Below are 23189 nucleotides of genomic sequence, written 5' to 3' on the forward strand. Positions count from 1 at the left end.
ATTAGCTTTCATTTCAGTTAATTTTAAAGTTTTGAAATATTATTAAATGTCCTTATTAGAATGGAAATGATTGAATATTTTTCATGGATGCATCTATCAGCTTAGCATTCAACTGAAATAATTTTAACCAAATTTGGCCCTTCCTGAAATATTTAGGGTTTTTTTTCCCTAGGTTGCATGCAAGGCATGATTCCATACCTGCCTGAACTCATTCCTCACCTTATTCAGTGCCTCTCTGATAAAAAGGCTCTTGTGCGTTCCATAACATGCTGGACTCTTAGCCGCTATGCACACTGGGTAGTCAGCCAGCCCCCAGACACGTACCTGAAGCCATTAATGACAGAACTGCTAAAACGTATCCTGGATAGCAACAAGAGAGTACAAGAAGCTGCCTGCAGGTAAGACAGAGTCATAGCAAATTGTTCATGGTGGGAGAAGGGAGTGTGAAGATTTCAGGGAGAAACTAACTTTCAAGACTGTGACGAAATGTTGATATTAAACTATTAATGGGATTTTTGTTATCCGTATCTTCCAGCTGATGGTTTTGCAAATCCAAATGAGACTCTTAACTAGAGATTTGTATTTGCTATTTTCTTCAAATTTTTTTGTTTCCTCACTGGCTATAACGTTAGCATTATCTTTCATCCTCATTCCCACAGATATTTGGAGTGGTTGTGGCAAGAGTCCTATTCTTGGAGAAATACAAAAGTTTGAGCAGGATTGACTTTTTTAGTCTACAGTCAGCTCCATAACTCCTCAGGAAGTCCTGTGGTAACCACCCATCTGCCACAAGTGGTTCAACTCCAGTAACCACTTTTGTCAGTTGCATTTGGGGCTGTCTGTTCATCAGATCAGCAGTTTCACTACTACCAATATTTCAGTTTTCTGGAATAAATCTTCATCTTCTAAAAAGGCTTGCCATTTATGTTTATAGTTCTTAATTTTTCAAGTAGAATTGCTTCTACTGTTCACTTTGTTAATAAGAAAGAAATAGCTGCTGAAAGAGAGGAAAGTAAGTTTAAGTGTAGTTAGACTCTACCAGATTTTAAAGAGTTCTAATTCATAATGATATGAAAGAAGGTTAAACAAGGGAGCTTTGGTGGTTAATAGCACCAAATTTTTTTTCAAGGGAAGGGAGGGTACACATTATGTTTGCTTTCTGGTAGATGTTTCATTCAGCAGGATTTTTTACTAATTGTTAGACATAATAAAATGTGCTTACACCTCTGCTATCTTAAAATTTATAGGCTAGTAAGGTATATAATTTGTGGAAAGTGCCATGAAAGAAATATAGTTCAGTGTTAATGAACAAGACTTTAATTAACAAATGGCTTAAGCCTATCATTTTAGGAAATTCCTGCCTGGCTAGGACAGAAGAATATAACCTTAATTTTATAAATGAAGGGCCAAATACACCTTAAAGTCAAGAAAAATTTAGGTATAAGTTGAAGTAATTGCCCTGAGACCCTAGAGTTTGTTCCTTTCTTGTGTATTTGTCCTAACAAATAAGCTACAAGTAAACAAATTTCTGATAACAAATGCATTGTGCATTCTAGTGGATTGTGTAGGACTTAGAGAAAAAATTTTAAACTTTACTGAAGAAAAATTGGCAAACATAATTACATATACTTTAAAGTATACAACATGTTGATTTGATACACGTAAATATGGTAGAACACTCACCAAGATTAACATAGGTAACTATTTTGTGAGAATGCTTAAGATCTAATCAGCAACTTCTAAGGACTCAATGCTGTGTTAACTGTCAGCACCATGCTGTATATTAAGTAGTTTGGAATTTATTCTTATAGTTGAAAATTTGTGGCTGCCAGCCCCTCATTGCCTCTCCCACTAAGAGAAACATTTGCGAGACCATGATACTGCTCTGTTCTGAGACGTCTCAAACACACTGTTAAAAATGTTTCTATCATTTTGTGGCACTTGGTATGCAATTGAAGGTTGAAGAGTTGGTTTGTTTTTTTTTTTAATTGAAGGATAATTGCTTTACAAAATTTTGGTGTTTTCTGTCGAACCTCAACATGAATCAGCCATACGTATACATATGTTCCCTCCCTTTTGAACCTCCCTCCCATCTCCTTCCCCATCCCATCCCTCTAGGTTCATGCAGAGCCCCTGTTTGAGTTTCCTGAGCCATATAGCAAATTCCCATTGGCTATCTATGTTACATATGGTAATGTAAGTTTTAACAGTTTTAATTCTAGTGTCACTAGTCTGGAACATCAGTAAAATGTAAACTCCCTGAGACAGGGGACATTGTTTTGTTGGTTGCTATGTTTCCAGCCCTCAGTCACTAAATAAGTAGTAAACACCAAATAAATTGTTGAATGAACCAACAGATTTTGATTTTACCATTGTAGTTAAGCAGATACCCATAAGTGTAGATCTCTTTGAAATAAGTGGTAGAGAATGGGAAAGAAATGATAAAACTAAGTATCTGCTGTGGTGAGGTAGGGAGATGGGCGTGTAAATAAGTATTCTTTAAGCTTTCTACTTAATTTCTTGTCTTTGTTGTGAACTGTTTCTTTTCTATAACAGTAATCTATCTCCCTTTTTGAATTATAGTGCCTTTGCTACCCTTGAAGAGGAGGCTTGTACAGAACTTGTTCCTTACCTTGCTTATATACTTGATACCTTGGTCTTTGCATTTAGTAAATACCAGCATAAGAACTTGCTCATTCTTTATGATGCCATAGGAACTTTAGCAGACTCAGTAGGACATCACTTAAACAAACCTGTAAGTATCTATGATGAACCATTATGAGAAAAATCAAATAGAAAGCATACTTATACTTAATAAAGTTATCATATACTTGAAAATTAAAATGTTTAGGGAGGTACGAACACCTAGTGTTTGCTGCTTTAAGAATATAGGGCTGAAAAAGATAGCAAGTGTACTTAATAATACTTTACAAAAAGAAATACGTGCAGGGTGTGAAAATTACAGCAGCTTATCACATAAATATACCAACACATTTTAGAGTGACGACTAAAGGAAAGGGGATAAAGGTTTTATACTCTGGATTTCAACTCTGTTTCTAGGAGTGTTGAGAAGAGATGGATGAATCTGATTTGTTTAAATGGGATTTAAGTAATATTAGAATTTTAATATAGCTTGAAATCCCCTGCTGAAGAATAGACTTCATGTTTATGATTACACTGTAAAATATCATAAGAAATAGTCTGTGTTTATAGGTTATGCTTAACACTTGGTGCAGGACACTTGTTTGTGGGTTTGCTTTGCTGGTTGTTTTGGTTTTGTTTGGTAGGAGGTTTCCTAATGTCTTAGATTAGGCTACTTGGAATCTATGTTCCTGTTTACATGATGACTGTCTATTGATTTGATTGCAGGGATTCTTCTGTCTGAGAACATTTAAATGATCATGAATCTTTTTCTGCAAATGTCTTTAATTTATCTGTCATTATAATTTAACTGAACAGCAAGTCATATTACATGTCACAGGTCACGGGACTAAAAAAAATTCAAAGAATAAGTCTTACAATTCTTTCTGTAAAAATTTTATACAATAACTCTAAATGGATTTTAGTTTTCATAGACTCAGCATATACTTGTTTACATATGATAGTGGAGCTTTCTGTGTTTTTCATCATTGTAATTTAGGAATATATCCAGATGTTAATGCCTCCACTGATCCAGAAATGGAACATGTTAAAGGATGAAGATAAAGATCTCTTCCCTTTACTTGAGGTATTCTACTGACCATTTGTTATGTGTGTTAGTCAGTCAGCTTTATCAGACTCTGCAACCCCATGGACTATAGCCTGCCAGGCTCCCCTGTCGATGAAATTCCCCAGGCAAGGATACTAGAGTGGGTAGCCATTCCCTTCTCCCGAAGTATACTTAAGCTGGCAACATTTAGTTAACCTGTTTTTCGTTAAAAAAAAAAAAAACACATGTTCAGATCTATAATGACTATATGTAGTGAGTGTTAATTTACATTCTGAACCTTTTCTGTTAAAATGCTGAATGAACATGCAACTCCATATAACTTGAACTGTGGTACATCTGTACTAAGTATGTATGCTCAGTTTCTCCCGTCATGTCCAACTCTGCAACCGCATGCAGGGTAGCCCACCAGGTACCTCTTTACTGTATGGGCTTTTCCTGGCAAGAATACTGGAGTGGGTTGCCATGTCCTCCTCCAGGGGATCTTCCTGACCCGGGGATTGGACTTTGTCTCTGCATTGCAGAGGAATTCTTTACCGTTGAGCCACCAATGAAGCCCAGTGACACTCTCGAATTTATGTTTTTCTAACCTGTTCTACTTGATAGTAGATTATCTTGGAGATCTTTCCATATAAGTATATATATATATATATATATATATATATATATATGTCCATCTCTACTTAACTGTACTTCTTTATGTAGATATACAGCCATGTCATAATTGATATAGCCTAAATTCTTTTATCTTGTTTATGCATATATATATATACTCATATACATGTGAAGTAGCATTGATACCTTTTCTATATAGTTTGAAGTTTTGTTTTTCATGTATTTAACTACTATTTTTAAACACCCCCTCCCCCCAAGTTTATATGCTTTTCAAATAACTGAACGCATTCTCAAATGTGGTAACTTAAATCTGGATGAATTGATTTTGGTAGAGCCAGATCAGTCATTCTAGTCTCCCCTAATATTTCAGGGCTCACCACTTCTGCCTTCAATGGTCCCTACCCAGCAAAGTAAAAACTTCTGTGGCAAAGAGCAATGGCTAATTCTGGGCCCAACAGAATAAAAAGAATAATTATAGCTAAATATGTTTACTTCCAGGCAAGGCTCAGAATGTGCCCAGTAAGATGTACCCACATTATTGACCAAGATGGGAGGATAAATAAATCTCTCATATTTGAGGGGAAAAAAATAGGAGTACATAATACTGAAATTTGTTCCTGAAAGATAACATTCATTATAGAAACCTTAACATTTTTTTTTTTTTTTTTTTTTGAGGAAACCTCCCTTGACTAGCTAGTGAACTTAGCAGCAACAAAACCACATCCAAAAGAAAGGTTTGAAAAGATGAAACTGCTATACTGTAGAAGAGTAGAAATGACCGGGATTTTATTGAGTATGCTGTCAAGCATTTATCATGATCTTAGTTACACCTGGAAATGTTACATACATCTCCTTTATCCTTCCTAGTGCCTGTCTTCAGTTGCCACAGCCCTGCAGTCTGGCTTCCTTCCGTACTGTGAACCTGTGTATCAGCGTTGTGTAAACCTAGTGCAGAAGACTCTTGCACAAGCCATGGTATTTAAAAAAGTTTTTTATATCTCCCTTCTTGGCATCAGAAACGTTTTTCTAAGGATAGGCATAATGTATACATACTTTTTCAGTAATTGGTTTAAAGTAAGTTTTCAAAAAATTGTGTGTAATTTCAGCTAAACAATGCTCAACCAGATCAATATGAGGCTCCAGATAAAGATTTTATGATAGTGGCCCTTGATTTACTCAGTGGCCTGGCTGAAGGACTTGGAGGCAACATTGAACAGCTGGTAGCGCGAAGTAACATTCTAACACTAATGTATCAGTGCATGCAGGTGAGATTTACTGAATTAAAAGGAATAGAAACTTTTGGTTCTCTGTGTCAAATTGGGATTAATTTTTGCTTCTTTCTTGCAGGATAAAATGCCAGAGGTTCGACAGAGTTCCTTCGCCCTACTAGGTGACCTGACAAAAGCTTGCTTTCAGCATGTTAAACCTTGTATAGGTATGAATATTTTCTATTGCTCTAATGTGGTTTTTAACATTATTTTTCATCAGCTGTGTTTTATTATTAAACTGAAGTCTAATGAAATGCTGACATGTACTAATGTACATTTTACCGGTTAAATCTACTCTGATTGAAGCAGGTGGCTTGGAAGCCCCTATTCTCTTGTTCCTTTGAATTCACCATCATTTCAGCAGCTTGTTAGGTGTTGATGTGACTGAATTTGCTTTAGAGTAAGGGACATGCCCACCTGTGAACCTTGGTCCTGTATGCTAGTTCATAGATACTTCTTGAATAGCCTCTTTGTTTGGTAGAGGTACCCAGAAATAATAATATAATCAAGTTTTCTCATGATAAACCAGCATAAACTATAGGAAATTTCAGTTTTCTTAAAAGTGAATGAATTTTTTTTTTCTGTTTTAGTGGCATAGTGTTTGTCTTAGCCTTTTGTGAAGGTAATAAGCGATTGCTTGAATAATGTAACCTGAATTGCTGTTAGACCCATAGATTAAATCAAGTTTTGGTTAATTTTCATTTCTATATCCCATCATTTAATCTTGGTTTAAAATATTCGTGTTAATTTTTTTTTCATTTGATACAGTGTGCTTTGGGAGGCCCCCCTCCAGTTTTTTGGTTTTTTTTTTAAGATGTAATTGACATATATCAAGACTTTTTGTGTGGGGGATGAGAACTTTTAAGATCTACTGTCTCAGCAACTTTCAAATAAACAATATGGTATTGTTAACTGTGAACTTCCCAGGTGGCTCAGTGATAAAGAATTCACTTGCCAATACAGAGAATGTAGGTAGGTTCTATCCCTAGGTTGGGAAGATCCTCTGGAGAAGGAAATGGCAACCCACTCCAGTATTCTTTCCAGGAAAATCTCATAGACAGGAGCCTGGTGGCCCTACAGTCCACGGGGTCACGAAGAGCTGGACATGACTGAGTGACTGAACACACACATACACACTAGTCATTATACTGTGATATACCACATCCCCTAGAAACAAACTTATTACAGAACTAAAAGGTTGTATCTTTTGCCCTTCACTCAGTTGCCAGTTGTATTTTTCAGTCATGTGTTTCTGAACTTGAATAATAACATTAATTATGATGTGTTAAAGTAAGGCATCAAGTTTAAGCCTACTTACTCTAAATGAAAGTGTGGTGAATTATTGTTTTATGGACAACCTTATTCTGCAGATACTTTTCCACCTGATTTTAGTATTTGAGTTTAAATTTGTAAGAAAAGTTTTTTTTTTTTAAGACTTTATAGATCATATACCTCTTGAAGAGATACACAATGTCTGATTGTTTCTCTCTTTTTCATGTTACAAACTGTGGATTATTTTCTAGGTTAGTGTTTCTCAAGAGCAATTGGCAATATCTGGAGACACTGTAACACAGGGAATGTGTTACTGGTGTCTGGTGGGTAGGGGCGAAGAATGTTTCTAAATATCCTATAATACATGAGACAGCCCCCTACAATAGAATAATCTGACCCAGATTAGCAATATTGCCGAAACTGAGAAATTGTGAAATCAACTGGTATATTAGGGATTAAAAAATTATATTCTAATTCTTCATTCAGTAGAGAGAATACATATGTAGAGATATTTCCCATATCAATAAATTATTACCCATAGGTGGCTCAGATGGTAAAGAATCTGCCTGTAATATAGGAATCCCAGGTTCAGTCCTCATGTGGGGAAGATCCTCTGAAGAAGGGAATGGCAACCTACTCCAGCTTTCTTGCCTGAAAAATCCTATGGACAGAGAAGCCTGGCAGGCTATAGTCCATGGGATCGCAGAGTTGAACATGAGTGAGCAGTCGACCGACTTTGACAAATCATATAGAAGAGGCAGGATTATTACTTGATTCTTTCTCTTTATTTAGTTTTGAAAGGAACAAATTGATTTCCAGCATCTTGCACAAGTCCTGTATTACATTTCAAGAGTTTAGTTTTTGTTTGTGTTAGTTATTTGAGTGTCAGTATGAACTCCTGACTTTCATTTTTCCTTTTAAATGGAGGATGATATTCAGAGACCACAGTCTGACATTAGAGTAAACATTACCATAAAAGCCAAAATCATTGATTTAAAAAATTCTTTGTGTGTGAAAAGCCAGCTTTGAAGAAGGTTCCATTGTATCATATTTTCACTTTTAAAGTGAAATATTTAAAATATTCTGTTTGATGCCAAGAGAAATTACTCTGACCAACTCTTTTTAATGATACTTAAAGTGAAACCAAACTGGGGCTACTTCAGATGAAAGTTCAGTGGCCAGATATTTCCTCCTTCATTTTCCTAAGATAATTATTGCCAACACTTTGTTTTTTTAAAGGTTATATTTTGTCTCAGTTTCAGTTTCCATCTGGTAGATTTCTTTTAAAGCACAAAACACTGCTATTGAGAAGTTTAATACATAGTTTAAAAGCCTTTTTTTTTTCCTAGCGGATTTCATGCCAATATTGGGAACCAACCTCAATCCAGAATTCATTTCAGTCTGCAATAATGCCACATGGGCAATTGGAGAGATCTCCATTCAAATGGGTAAGATTTCCCCCCCCCATTTACAAACATTAAAATTTTTAGATAACTTAATATTTTTGTAATTGCCTTTTTCTAATGAGCTTTACCTATGTAAATACATAACATATCACAGTAAAGGGGGCAACATATTTTCCATTGATATTTTAACAATGAAATGTTTCTTTTTTTGTTTTCTCTCTCGGGGATGATCTAGGTATAGAGATGCAGCCTTACATTCCTATGGTGTTGCACCAGCTTGTAGAAATCATTAACAGACCCAACACACCAAAGACGTTGTTAGAGAATACAGGTACCATACGACTGAACTGTTAACGGTGAAGAGAACAATCTGCCTTGTCATTTTAAGTTAAGATGCGTAGAGAAACCAAAGCGAAGCTAGCTTTAGAAACCCAGCTTATTAATTTGTGCCTGTTTGGGATTCTCAGTCATGAAATGAACTGTTTGAGCTTCATTCCATAGCCAGTTTTCAGAAACTTTCCAAAACACACTTTTTTCTCTGCTACAGTGTTTTAATATTCCCTAAAATGGACCCCAGCTCAGATAACTATATGAATTTTTCATTAATTCAGAGTAACTGCTAGCTGGGGAGAATTTTTTTTTAATATGTACAAATGTAGCCCAAAATAGATTGTATTGTAATAGTTAGTCTGTTAATAATGGCATACATATTTTGTATTTTGTTGTATACTTTTCTTCAAATTGGGAACTTGAGCAGTATCTTGTGGGATTTTTATTCAGAAGGCTTGTTTCTCTTGCATTTATAGAGAGCATGTTTATATTAAAGAGTACCTTCCATACTATAGAACACATTATAGGGTGATTTCTTTTTGCTCTGCCTAACTTTTTGCTAATGATTTTTTGAAGAATGAATTTTGTTTTCAATCAGGCATGTCTTTTTCTTCATATACTAAGACAGTTCCAGTAGTATATTCATAGTCAATGAATGCCTTACTAAAATACTGGACAAAGATTTAAATAAGTTTTTCTAAGTAAATTTATCCTCAAAGTTATTTTAATTTTATGGTTTTTAATTGTAGAAAGTTTATTATATCCTAATGTGATTATTGGTATGGAAGGAAGTCTTTTAATTATGAAACAGTTATATGGCTGTTTGGCTGTATGGGTACTGTTTGTATCTTAAAGTGAATTAGATTTTCCTGCTAAAAAGCACAAAAACCTATGTGTAGGATGGTTATGAAATCTTGTCAGGTGTTTATCTCTTTAGAATGCAGTACCTATACATGACATTCAGATTTGAAACATTTGCCATTATAAAATTACTGTTGAACATTAAGAAACTTCTTATTTATTTTTAAATGTGAATGCATAACTGCAAATAAATGTTGAGTGTAATGTATATTAAAGTTTCTTGTGGGATATCAGCTGGTGAATTTGCTATATAGTTTCTTGAACAAATTGGCTTTATTTATAAGATTATATTCTAAATATGAATCTACCCTAAGTAAATCAAGAGGTAGTTGATGCCTTTCAAGTTGATGGATTGAATTTGTATAATTAAGAAATACACTTGGAATTCACTAGATTATTCTTATTGCAAGTGACTGCAGAAAATGTTTCTCTTATTCCTTACCCAAAGGAGGAGAGATTAATTATTAAAATTGTCTGTGGGTAATATCTGTAGATTTTAGCAACTTAATTATTAATACCATTGTCTTAATATTTCATAAAGTCAATTCCTTAGTGTTTGCAGTTACTTGCTTTTTTTCTAATTAGTATATCCTACACTGAACTTTTTCAATGGACCATCATCTGCTTTATCGCATGTTTCATTGGATTGTTCATACTTGCCTGTTTAATGAGAATGTTGCATAGTTTGTGTCTTTTGAACATAGGTTTTCTTTCTCTTGCTTCATATGAATCTGCTGGATTTTAGTATTATCTGTGTAGTTTGCTTCAAGTAATCCTTAAACATTTTTCTTTACTCCCTCCCCACCCTTTTTTTATGAAAGGTTAACCTGTAAGTTTTTGAGAGAACACCATTAAAGCACCTCATGGTTTGTTTTCTGTTTGTATTTTTTTTCCCATTGTGTATAAATGTATTTATATGTATGTACCTTTGAACTGCAGAATGCAGTTCTGAGTTGCCCTTGTTTTAGCTCTTTGTAAGTTTAAGAACTTAACTAAGTTTTGATGGTGAATTTATATTTGATTCCCACTTCTGATTTTTAAAAATAAAATATTAGCATGTAATCATGTGCTTTATTATCTATCATTTTGTGCTGTGCATTTCATAGCAGGGACAGAATATTTGTTCCTTTGGTCCACGTATCACATGCCATTATAGTGGACTAAATTTTCTTTTTGTCAAATAGGGTTTGAAATTAGAATTATCATTATCACCATCAGAGGTTTTTTTGGAATGGGATTTTGACATAGCACAGCAATTTTCCAATCCATTTATTCAGTATGTACCATAACACCTAAAATTTGATAGTTGATTTTGATGTCAGGCAACAAATGGTCCACTGGTTTATTTTGGAAATGTTGGCAAACAAAAAATATACCAAAATTTTGATTAAATTCCTAGATAATTGCAAAGAATAAAAATCACTTTTAAAAAGCAGTATGGAGAAGTGAGAAAGATTTTAACTTCTGATAAGTATGTTTGAGCAGACAATTCAGAAATGTAATCATTTACATTTACTGTTACTTCTTGGGGGGAGTGCTAGATTTCATTATTAAACTCTGGAATTTTAACTGACTTTGAAAGAAGAATCTATCTATATTGAATCCGCTCATCGTTTTTATTAACAGAATATCTTTTAACACTTGATTGAGCGAGAAAAGCAGTTCATCATGGTTTTTGGTGTTCTCTCAATCTTTAAAGTTTTTTTAATTCCTTTTGTTTTTCTTTTTCCAAGAGTATGCCATATATGTTGCTGCCCCTTATTATAGGGGGTGGTAATAAACAGCACTGGTGAAATCTTATGTTTATTATCATACACAAATTCTGTTGGTTTCTGTTTCTGAGTTATTTGTTGTTTTTTCTTTATTTTTTCTCCTTCCCCCTCATTTGCTCATGTCTTGGTTGGCGTTTGGTGGTGTATAACCGTGATTGCGTTACCTTAGCAATAACAATTGGTCGTCTTGGTTACGTTTGTCCTCAAGAGGTGGCCCCCATGCTACAGCAGTTTATAAGACCCTGGTGTGTATTATTCAATCTTTTTTTTTAATTCATTTTTCTTCACTCTTTCTTTCTCTTTCTATCTCACTTTTAGATATATTTTCAGTTGGTTACAAAAATCACAATCCTTAATCATTGCCAACCATGTGACTAATCTTGTCCTATCGGGTTTGTGAGGTTTTCAGTAGCATCGTCATGTATATTTATTTTATGTTGTGGCTAACGACTAATTGATGCATGGGATAAGATTGTCACATGCTTGCTGTGTTAAAAAGCTTGATTATACATAAAAAGCATTTAAATATCCACCAGTAAAATAAAGATGCATGCAAATTCTATAAATTTTAGGTTTTTGCATTGTTTCCTTTTTAGAATTAATTTGAAAATTTGGATTGCATTAAGAAATACATGTTTAAATTTGTTATGTATAAAAATCTTATTTGCTTGTTAATGTAAAAATTAAACATCTACACCATAAGTTGTATAGTAATAGTTTCTATTGTGGCAGTATATCCTATGTTCTGCTTCTTTCAATTGACAGTCTTTCAATTCAAGCCATTTTTAGTAGTGTTTAATGGAATACAAGTCATAATACAGTTTTTAAAATTGATAATTTACTCTTGGCTCAAGCTAATTAATAGTATAAATGGAAGATTAAAATCAGTTGTTATTACTTAGATGCAATCTATTGGTAAGAATTGTGAATTTCAAGGTTTTCACTGTATTGAGATTAGATGGGCCTAACATAATATAGTATGAGAAGCTTAAGCTTTATGAAAATTCTTTGAATATAAACATTATCTCTACTTTGGTGCTTATTCCATTAAATACTGTCCATTAGAATTGTAGTTGAACCTACTTTTTACTTAAATGCTAAACCTAATTCTATAATTTAATAGGTGCACCTCTCTGAGAAACATAAGGGACAATGAGGAAAAGGATTCAGCATTTCGTGGGATTTGTACCATGATCAGTGTGAATCCCAGTGGAGTAATCCAAGTAAGATTTTAATTTTTAATGTTCTGAATTATTAAACTTTAAAGGAGGGGAGGTATTTTAAACTATAATTATGAAAATATTACCTATTTTTACAGAAGATACATGTGTTTTCAATGCATATTTCCTAATACCTTGAATTGATACTATCTATTTTTATTATTTCTAAATCTTTTTTTCTGTCGTGGCTTATAATAATAACAGATCGGAAGAATAAAAGTTATTGTTCTTGACCTGAATTAAGCCAGAGCTTCTTTCATCCACATTTAGATCTCATTTATTTACTTTGTAAATGCTTCCTAAAGCAGTGAATGTAAATTTCCTGAGTTTGAGGCTCTCTATACTTAAGAGAATAATTAAATAGTAGGATACTCTTTCTCTTACTTAGTAAATAAAATAGAGTAATGGGTCAGCCATTATAACTGCTTTAACTTTGATTTATTATCCTTATTTTGTTTCCTGTACTAGTTCAGATTATATTTAGACATCTTTAGCATTTAAAGAATTATTTGGCAACAATACCAAACATGAATCTGATCAAACCTCTGGATCCAACTTACGCATAAAATGTAAAGGAACATGTTGATTGACACCAGATGTGTGAAATCAACAAAATACAGTCTGTGGGCTTTAGGTTAAATGCCCCACGTTCCTCAACAGATACAAATTGTAAGGAAAAGAAAGTGTAAGAAGGATTTTCAAGAAAACATTTCACTTTTAAGAGATTGGTGCTTTGAACATTTTTTACCTGGTGTGTAGAAAATAGGCATTGAACCACGTACACATAGAAGAACTAGAAAATAAAATCTTTCAGCTAATTTCACTATCTGCAAAAGCATTGAGTTTCTTGGTTTTTTTCCCAATGCTTAAGTACTTTTGTCACTTTAAATATGTTTTAGAGGTATCTGATACGTAGTATATACCATATTAAGAAGGAGCATTTTCCTATAGGGATTTTTTGTTGTTTTGCTTTTTGAATTAACGTTTAAGAACATGAAAGTAACACATGTGTAGTCATGAAATCACTACCAATTACAAATTTTGCATGATTATATACTTTAAATTTTTAACATTGACTTTCAATATTGGGAAGACATAGGAATCATAATTTGAATAAACCATAAATTTTAGACACATGCATTTTATTTGCCTAAATATGTGTTTTATGTGTATATTTTAGTATTAGTGAATTTTGGAGTTAATGAGGTTCTCTGAATTTAATAGTAAAATTTGAAGTAGTTAACATCTCACACCATCAGCAATATTTTGTATGCTGAACTGTTTCAGTAAGATAGTTGAGATTGAAAAATACTTAAGTGAAGTATTTCAAGTATATACCTGTTATCATCTTGTTCTCTTGTCAGAATAACCTGATTGTCTTTTAAATAAATAACAGTCTGAGCATTGGGAGTTTTCTTGTTCGTCTGAGTTGAGTTGGATTAGGTGCTATTGGTAACTGCATAATTTTTGTTCTAACTTAATGGTCATTTCATTTACATTTCTGCCTGAAGATGGATCTTGAAATTTAGGCCTATTAATTTTCATATACTTTAAATCAAATTTATTTTATTTATATTTAACTAGCTTAAAATTATTTCTCAGCCAATCAAAACTGTAAAATTACTGAATTTATAGAATTCTCTAATTCTATAAATGAAGGTTTTGAACTGGTGCTTATTTGATGCTTTCAGTGTTTGCTGATGCTCTACATTTACTAGACTGGGGTTTTGTTCTGTAATGTAAAAAGAAATACAGGAGGGCACTAAATTCTAATATAAACGGTATGAGTTATAGATTCCTTGATAAGGTGGAGTCTTAGGACAACCATTAAGAAATCACTTACAATTCCTTATCATAGCTGTTAAAATTTCTTTTTTTTTTTTACGTAGGATTCTCTTGGTATATATTCTGAGGTTTACATATGTCTCTTGTTGTGTTCATATTTGACAAATATAGAATCAATATAAGATGTATTTCTTGCTTGTTACAGGATTTTATATTTTTTTGTGATGCTGTTGCATCATGGATTAATCCAAAAGATGATCTGAGAGACATGTTCTGTAAGGTAACTAAAAAGTCTTTATGATGCATATCTAGTAACTGTTGCAGTCCTAGTTGGGAAGTAAATTATGTTTTTATTTCATATGACACTGAGACTCTTTGAGTCAATATTGGTAGACTGTGTAACCTTTGTTTTGGTAAAGTTGACTTTCTTTTCTTGATATACAGTAGTGACTTTGTATCAATAGAGCACATACTTCTAAAATATTTTCTCAAGCAGTACCACTGATTCTTGTAGACCCATTATCCCAACTATACTAAAATAAGTAGTTTGTTGGTTGCCCGGTTGTGTCTGACCCTTTGCAACCTGTACCCTTGCCAGGCTCCTCTGTCCATGAAATTCTTCAGGAATACTAGAGTGGGTTGCCATTCTCTTCAGGGAATCTTCCCAACCCAGAGATCAAAGCTTGGTCTCTTGCGTTGCAGGCAGATTCCTTAGCATATGAGCCACCAGGGAGGCCGTGCACAATAGCGTGTATTTTCAAAAACGACTGACTAAGGTTGGAGTGTAATACGATCTGCTGAGCAGAGTCAGTCTTAATAGTCATAACAAGGATTAAACCTGTCTGTTTCAGTAATGTCCCCTTGGGTAATTCTAGCCACCCCTCAATAGTGAACTGTATAGTTGCAGCCATGAACCCAAAGCTTTGTATATTTTCAGTTTGAAAATATGGCATAAAAATTTTAATCCCTTGGGTGAATTCTATACCTTTATACTTGCTTCTCATTACTATTTTGGCAGAGTTGCTTATAGTACTTCTTTTACTAGGACACTGACTGAATTCTAATCTTCTCAAAGCAAAGTGTGCCTCATATCTATCCTATGAGGTGCTTTTGGGCAAGACATGGAATGATACAGATTTCAACAAACTTTGAGAATACTTTAAAATGGGTAAAATTTTGGAATAATCAATAGTGTTTGATTTCAGAAGCTATGCAGATACGTGTTTCTCTTTTGTTACTGATTACTTAATGATGATTTACTCTTTGCAGATCCTTCATGGATTTAAAAATCAAGTTGGAGATGAAAATTGGAGGCGTTTCTCTGACCAGTTCCCGCTTCCCTTAAAAGAGCGTCTTGCAGCTTTTTATGGTGTTTAATCTCATATACTTAAGCTGCAGTCCCAAAATTAGGGGTAAGTTGTAAGAAATTTGGAGTTTTTCAGGACGGAAAAATTTAAGTTAGGACTTCAATCTAGAGCTACTGAATAGAATAAAAGCTGTTTTCCACAGAGGTTGAGTAAAAGAGTCTTATATTACATTTGACTTAAAATTTACTATGTGAAGTCTGCAGATTTACTTATTTATTTATGAACCAGCAAGGCAAGATAAAATGCATGGTTCCACTTTGAATCCTCTTAGAAGGAAATCCAAGTTGGTACGCTAGTTAAATTTCAACCTGTCCTTTTCTTAATTTTTGCCCTTTAAGAGATCACCAACATTCACTGGCAGGGTAGAGATGGTTTTAGTTTTAAATATAGTCTTTTATATATCAAGAGCTTTCTGTGTTGTGAGCTTTAGGGAAAACCCAAGTAGAACTGGAGCTCAATTTGGTCTCAGTAAAAATAATTCTTCAATATTTATTCTTCATATTTTATTGAGTCCCTACCTTGTGCCGAGCACTGTTTGTTTGTTTGAGAGATTCGTTTTTGATTTGGGGTGGTAAAGAGGTAAGTCCACATGGACTGTTGTTCTTTGAGTGTTTCTGACCTGTCAAACTAACAATTCTGGTATTTTAGCCTTAGTTCCCTCATTAGGTTATTTTGAGGATTAAATACTGTGCTATATGTGGTGCCAGGACTTAGTATATTGCCTGCCACACTAAGCTGGCTCTTTTATAAATATTAGAAATATGGGTGATAATGTTTTAATTCAAGAAATAACAGCTCCCATTGAGATCCATTGTACAAATAGGGATAAAGAATTAGAGCCATATCACCCTACAGGCCGTATTTTACCTGTTTAAAGTGCTGCACACATATCACTTTCTGTATCTGATGCGAGAGACAGCTGAGAGCCATAGCAGAAGGAAGCAACGTGGCTTCACTGACTAGCATAATCTTGGGCGATTTGTCCAGTTTTTCATGTTCTTTAGAGATCGTATTGTTACTTGATTAATTTTATGTTCCCCTGGTCTTATAAAAGAAACAGTTTTGTTTAAGTATAAAATTGTTTTGTTTTCTTACAGGTCCTTCAGTCTTGGAGACTGTGAGGGAGCCTCTGCACCCAGGGAAAATGTTACCCTTTACAGGGGGGAAGGGTAAACCAGTAGGGAATACAGTACAATCCCAACCCTACTGGGAGGGGCGGGAGGGAGGTGTTGCCGTCACTGTATTAAGTCGATGTTGGGAAACGTTTTAACATCTGGAGCCTTTGTGGGTGGAAATCTGTCTCCAATTACAACACTGCACTGGATGTGAAGAAGCAAAAAAAAAAAAAAAAAAAAAACCTATCTACTCACAAAACAGTACATTCTGGAATATTCTGGGGAATTGTACCAAAACAAGAACCATATAAATGATGCATAGGGATAAGAAAGGAGAGAAATTCTATAGCGCACAATAAAGGAAACCTAAGAATGGGGATTAGAAACAGTAAAGGGTTTTTGTTTTTGTTTTTTTAATTTAAAAAGTTTTATAAAATTTCCCACATGATGGGAACTTGTTTTTGCATGCTGATGAAGAACTACACAAATGAAAGCTAATAGAGTTAAAATCAACTTGCCTACCCATAGTAGAAGCAGGTTCTTGGAAGTTACAATTTAAGGTACCCCAAAAAGTTGGAAGTAAAACAAATTTAAACAATGAAGCACCCTGTGAAATGCCAAATGAGTCACTCCTTTTACCTTCGTGGGGTGGGCAGGGAGGGAGAAATAAATGGGGCTGGACATATCGAACTAAAGATTGACATCTTGATTTTTCATTAAGACATTAACGTAGTGGATATAATTTGATGGTTGTACATCATTAGATTTAATTTCTAGGCCAAGATATTGTTCTTTTTAAAGTGCAGTTTAAGGTTCAGGCATGCGTTCTGGCTCATAGTGATTGAAAGTACTTTAAATTAGTGGGAAAGTAGCATGCTTGCATCACATAGAGTGAGATTGGTATTCAGTTACCTCTGTTGCGCCAGTTTGTGTTGCAGTTTACCGATTCAATATAGCCCTGCATTTAAAATTCCTTTTTAAGATTTGTGAATTTTATTTTTATTAAGAATATAGATATAAAGTACTGTAGTTTACAGCTAGGCCTTGAAATAATCTTTTTAGGATCTGTTAGGAATAAGGTTGGTATTGTATTGTGTGTAACCTGCACAATGTGGAAAGCTGATAAACCTGTGCAAAATCTTTGCCTCTGTGCTGTCAGTGTGATGTGCTTTCTGCATGGTTATATACTACTAGTGATTTTATCAAAACTTCTCTAAAACTTAAATTACATGGTAAAAGATCTGTAAGAGGCTGCATAAATGTTAGTTGGCACATAAGGACAATTGTAGAAGTTGAAGACATGATCGCTATATTTCAATGTTTATTCCCACTCAACATATTGCCTTCTAAGCTTTCTTTTTTTGTTCAAAGCATGATCTTAAAGATATGTTTAAGTTAATGGATGTAATGCAGGGTTCCTACACTGTATTGGCGCATGTTGGTGGCCCTCTGTGCCCTCGATACATGCACACGGGGTGCAAGTAAAAAGCTACAGAGTGAAAGTTGGTTTGGATCCTCTTCATTTCATTTGTTTAGCTTTTCTGTTATTTTTCTCTACTTACATGTATTCCTGTGAATAAATCCTTGTTAAGTTAACCCTTTACTTTTCCTTCCATGTGTATTTTCTTATATACTGTGAATGTGAAAACCTAACTGGTACACTTGATCTTGTGTCCATATGGAAGTGCAAGTCTTTATTAATTTGGATTGCCTGAACAGTGTATCCCATGATGATGAAGGAAAATGGAGAGATTTTTCTTTTTAACTCTGCTGGTCAGAGATGAAGCCACACCTTTCCATTTTTCAATGCTGCATATTTAATCTGCAACAGAAATGTTAAGCCATAACAACCTTTTTATATTTTAGTTTGTCACCTTTGCATTGCAGAATAAATACTGAATAACCGTTTTTGTAAGCAGTTGCTCCTCTGCATGGTTCTATTCCTCTAAAGGTGTTGAATGATACAGCCATTGCACTGAAGTTTGAGCTGTATGCGTGTGAATTTATAAATACCGTTTCAAAAAAATTCAAATGCATGATAGCATGCAGAAAGGTTTTTGTTGTGTGTGTGTATGTATTTTTTTTAACATGTTCTTTCACCTTCTTTTCTCTACTTTGGCTTTGCAAATTTCATTCTGTAGAGCCTGAAATTAAATCATATTTTCAGTGTCCAGTTGTTTTTAATCGTAAGTTGGATCCAAAGGGTATGTAGCATTTTGCTTTCTAGTACCAATGCCTCATTGGGAGCTCAGAATGTGCTTCCTAGTTAGTGTTTAAAACCTGATTAGGTAGCTATTTTATCCTCAACTTCTAGTGATCTGTAGTTCTCCAAAACTTTTTAAAATGGGAGATATTTTAATATTCTGGAATAAGTAGTAAAGATTTTAAATTGAGAGAAAAGACAAAATTCTCAAGAACTCTTTTAAAACATACAAAAACAGTCTTCAATAAAGTTATATGGACCTGTGATTGACAATTCTCTATTGACTGAAAAGCATTATGGTTACCTATTGAGTGGAAAAATTAATTTCTAATTAGATATGTAGCAAGTCATGCCCCTTTTTTGTAGTCAGTGTGTTTTTAAATTAAAAGGAAATTTAATTTAAAAATACAACATATAAATAAGTAGACTGCAACCTGAGATGGGGTTGGGGTTTTGGGGTTTCCCCCCCTTGAGGTTATAGTTTCTTCCCAATTGTATTTCAGATACATAGTATAACATAGGAATTTGCAGAAGCCATTTAAGTTTAAGTTATCCTTTGAGGTAAGCTCTGATTTAGCATTTATTCTGATAAAACTTAATACATCATGGGATATATATATATATATAAAGCAACTTAATTCTTGTGGTGTAGTCTTAATAGTTCTGAATGTTGACTGAATGTCTATGAGATTGTGAGTTTGTCCTTGTTACATTCCAGTGTTTCGCCTCTTGGCATGCTTAAGGCACGGCTTCCTTCATCTGCTCCTTCCACACTAACATGCTGTTAGTGTGCCCAACTACAGAAATAGCCGCTGCTAAGTGATGTAGATTTTCTACTTGAATATTTTTATGTTGTAGGAACCTCAGGAGGTCAGTGTTTACTGTTTTATATATGCCTTCTTTTTCCTGTTTGAGCTTCTCTCTTTGAAGGATTCTAACAGAACAAAAGCTGCTGATCAACCTAAGTTGGAAACAGAAAGTGTATTTAATATAGTTTAAATGCATGTTTGGCAGTTCCATGTTACAGTCCATTAGTAAGTGAACCTAGTGCCACAGATATTCATTTATTCAGGAAAGAACTCTGCTTTTTGTATTGTCTAATCTCTTTAATAACTTCATACTGTGTAAAAAAAAATCACACTTTTTTATATTTTTTGGTTGGTTATTTTCCAAATAATCAACATGTAAATAATCTTTAAGAGCCAGTTCTGATGCTTTACATTATTGCTACTTGATTTTGTGACGCAAGTTAGATTTCAGAATAGATTTTAAAACACTTAACCAAGCCATTACATCTTAAAAACAAAATAAGTAGCATACATTTTGTAATTAACATATTGATAAACACTGTGATTTTTTGTTAAGACTTTTTCATTGATCTGAATTGCTTAAATTGCATATATTGTAAAATAGGATCAGATGTATATTTTAAAATAATCTCAACTGACTTTCCTCTATTGAAATGCTTTGTCTACTCAGTTATAAAATATTCAGATACAAGTTTTATCTCAGGTGAATACTCTTGTATCCTTTCTTTGGTGACATATGCTTATAAAGGGTCATCATACTTACATTCTTTGTTTTTGTTTTTTTAATGTATTTCATGAAGAATCTTTACATTTAGTCTGATTTTCTAATTAGTCTAGCAGACCATGGTGGTATAAGTCCTTCCTGGCGAGCCCTTTGGCATGCAGGTTTACCTTGAGAATGAATTCAGTTTGGTTCTCCTTTTCTCTTTTTAAGATAGTAGAGTGGAAAATTTTCTGTCATGTATTAAATTACCCTGCATATAGCTGAAATGCCAGAACTAAACTAATTATGTCTTAAATCTTTTAGTCTAAATTTAACTTAAATCCTTTGCCATAAAGAAAAAAGTAGGTTTTTTTGCTCCATATAGTTCATCTATATTATTCATATTGAATGTATTAACAGATAACGGTGCAAAAACATTCTTCCCGAGAGAAGAGTGTATCATGCATAACTGCAATTTAAATCCTTTCTTTAGTAGTTCTTTAAACTACACACAGCTTCGCTTATTATTTTTGCAAGTAATACAAGGGAGAAAACACTTAACGGTCACTACTAGTACTGTTACTGAAATGTAGGCATTGAAATCTTGATGCAAACTATGGTCTTCAGGTTAAGGGCCTAAAACAATCTAGAATAAAAGTCAGATCAATAAAGAGCTGTTTAACAATATTATCTAGTAATACCATGCAAATGCATTATATACTTAGTACCTAGTCATACTGTATTAAATATAGAGATGTTTCTAATGCCTCTTAAAAATTCAGTTTTATTTAAAATTTTCTTTCACTTGTACACTTTGCAGGTGACTTGTGACTAATTTTTTCAGTCTTACGTAGATCTTCCCCCATTGGTATTATATGTGAGGGATTCTTTATCTTTATGCCTAATTATTATGCTTATTAATTTTTAAGGTATACATTTAAATTTTAAGGTATACATGTTTATTGTGATTTGTATCCCAGAATGTATTGTTTTTTGTTTTTTTTTTTAAATGTGTGCATGATTTTGATGGAAGTGGTGATTGTTTTTTTCACCTCTTGTACATTTTAAAATCAAACCAAATCTGTTTGCCAAGCATTATATCACTAACTAGGAAAATAGGATTTTTCCCTTTTATTACTATTTTTGTTCATCTACCATAGAATCCCCTTGAAGATGGCTTGGTATTTTTCACAGTTAGCTATTTGGCAAGTCCAACTATCTTCCTAAAAGCTTACTATAACATGGTTAGCCTATAAGGCAGTGTTGATTTCCTTCCCAATACCAGCCTCATAAAGGGGTTCTGCTGTTCTTTCCCCATATTGCCTCGTCGTTCCTCTGTGGATATATAACCAAATTAAGATTGGATGAGTTTTATGGAGATAATAATAAGACAATACTGTATAAGTAATTTTACTTAATAGATTATCATCTGTGAGAAGATGTTTAAACGTGGTTAATGACTTCATATTATAAAACAGTTTTACACTTAATATTCATGTTAATATTGGGTGCAATAATTTAGTAGTTATAGCTTTAGTTATAAATAACTGGATCTTTCTGCTGACAACTTAGGTTGTATGAGTTATGCTTAAAAGCTTTAAATCTGATGTTTCTTGTACCTGCCACACTATGTTAGAATGTGTCCTTCAAACATATCCTCCTGCAACTTCTCAAACTGTACTAAATTGATATTTCTTGAAGTCAAACTCTGTGCTAACAGATCTTCATTTTAAATAGAATACGGTTTTAATTTTTGATAAGCTGCTGAATTTTAAAGAGAGTTTTTGGGGCCACCAAATATTTTGGATCATGCAGAGAATATATATTGTACTGTAGTAATTTTGTATTTACATTTGTATGATGTGACATAATAGATGTGAATGTTAATCACTGCTTGACTATGTTAATAAAGTTGTTTAACTATAGATGTTTCACTCTGATTTTTAATGACAGGAAACGAGCTTTCTTCCCCTACTCCCCCCCATTTTGGGTCCAGATAGGTCTTTTGTTCCTTGTTTTTTGTTTTGAGGGGCCTTGTTTTTTTAGCTTACACTTTAATACACTTGTTTGACACCCATCTATTTTTTTAAACTGAGTATTAGTTATATAATGTAGTAAAACTATTTTCCCCACATTTAACTTCTATTATTGATGCATTTCTACAGAGTTGATTCTAGGTTCAGCTTCTAGAGGGGGAGGAAAAGTTTCTTTTTCTGCAAAAAAAAAGAAAACTAAGTAAAGTCGTGAATAAAACATTGAAAAGGATAGATTGCATGAATGTGTATGAATGTGTGGCCTATTTAGGCTTTCTGGTCATCTTCCAGAAAAAAATAAAAGGCTTGTAATTATGGAAATTAATATTTACAAAAGCAGTAGTTTCCTCTTAAGGTTGTGACTTGTTATTACAGTTGCATGTTATTAATTAAAAATATAATATATTTCAGAGGAAATGTGTTCATAACTGTCGAGTGCTTTTTTTTTCTGTTTTTTAGATTTAGAGCAAGCAAAGTGCCTGAGGTTAGATGAGTGCAACCCAGAAAACTTAAAGAGAAATGAGACTTGGGATTTTTTTTTTTTCCTTTTGTTACCTGTACATGGAAACATTGAGATACCTTACTTGTGTTGGAGAAGAGGGGGAGGGAATGATGTCTGGCTATCATGCTGTTCTAAAACATCAAGAAAGATTCCAGGACTTAGGTTGTGGAAGAAGATAAAACCAGCCTAATCCTTAAGTTTTTCATGATTCTGATTGGCTGC

The 23189-nt window shown here is 33.7% G+C and overlaps 1 protein-coding gene across 3 annotated transcripts in view; it reads left to right on the plus strand.

The window, feature by feature from the left end:
* Positions 1-22357, plus strand: part of TNPO1 (transportin 1) — an 89486-nt gene extending 67129 nt beyond the window's left edge. For all 3 annotated transcript variants that reach the window (XM_020915741.2, XM_070476804.1, XM_020915748.2), the window contains exons 13-25: positions 173-398; positions 2584-2755; positions 3641-3727; positions 5189-5296; positions 5428-5586; positions 5669-5756; positions 8211-8309; positions 8503-8598; positions 11400-11475; positions 12354-12453; positions 14441-14515; positions 15505-15647; positions 16700-22357. In XM_020915741.2, coding sequence (XP_020771400.1) covers positions 173-398; positions 2584-2755; positions 3641-3727; positions 5189-5296; positions 5428-5586; positions 5669-5756; positions 8211-8309; positions 8503-8598; positions 11400-11475; positions 12354-12453; positions 14441-14515; positions 15505-15612 — 1394 coding nt within the window. In that variant the 3' untranslated portion in view covers positions 15613-15647; positions 16700-22357. The remainder of the gene's footprint in view (positions 1-172; positions 399-2583; positions 2756-3640; positions 3728-5188; positions 5297-5427; positions 5587-5668; positions 5757-8210; positions 8310-8502; positions 8599-11399; positions 11476-12353; positions 12454-14440; positions 14516-15504; positions 15648-16699) is intronic.
* Positions 22358-23189: the final 832 nt, after the last annotated feature.

This window comes from Odocoileus virginianus, chromosome 14 (assembly GCF_023699985.2).
Source record: "Odocoileus virginianus isolate 20LAN1187 ecotype Illinois chromosome 14, Ovbor_1.2, whole genome shotgun sequence".
NCBI classification, from domain to species: domain Eukaryota; kingdom Metazoa; phylum Chordata; class Mammalia; order Artiodactyla; family Cervidae; genus Odocoileus; species Odocoileus virginianus.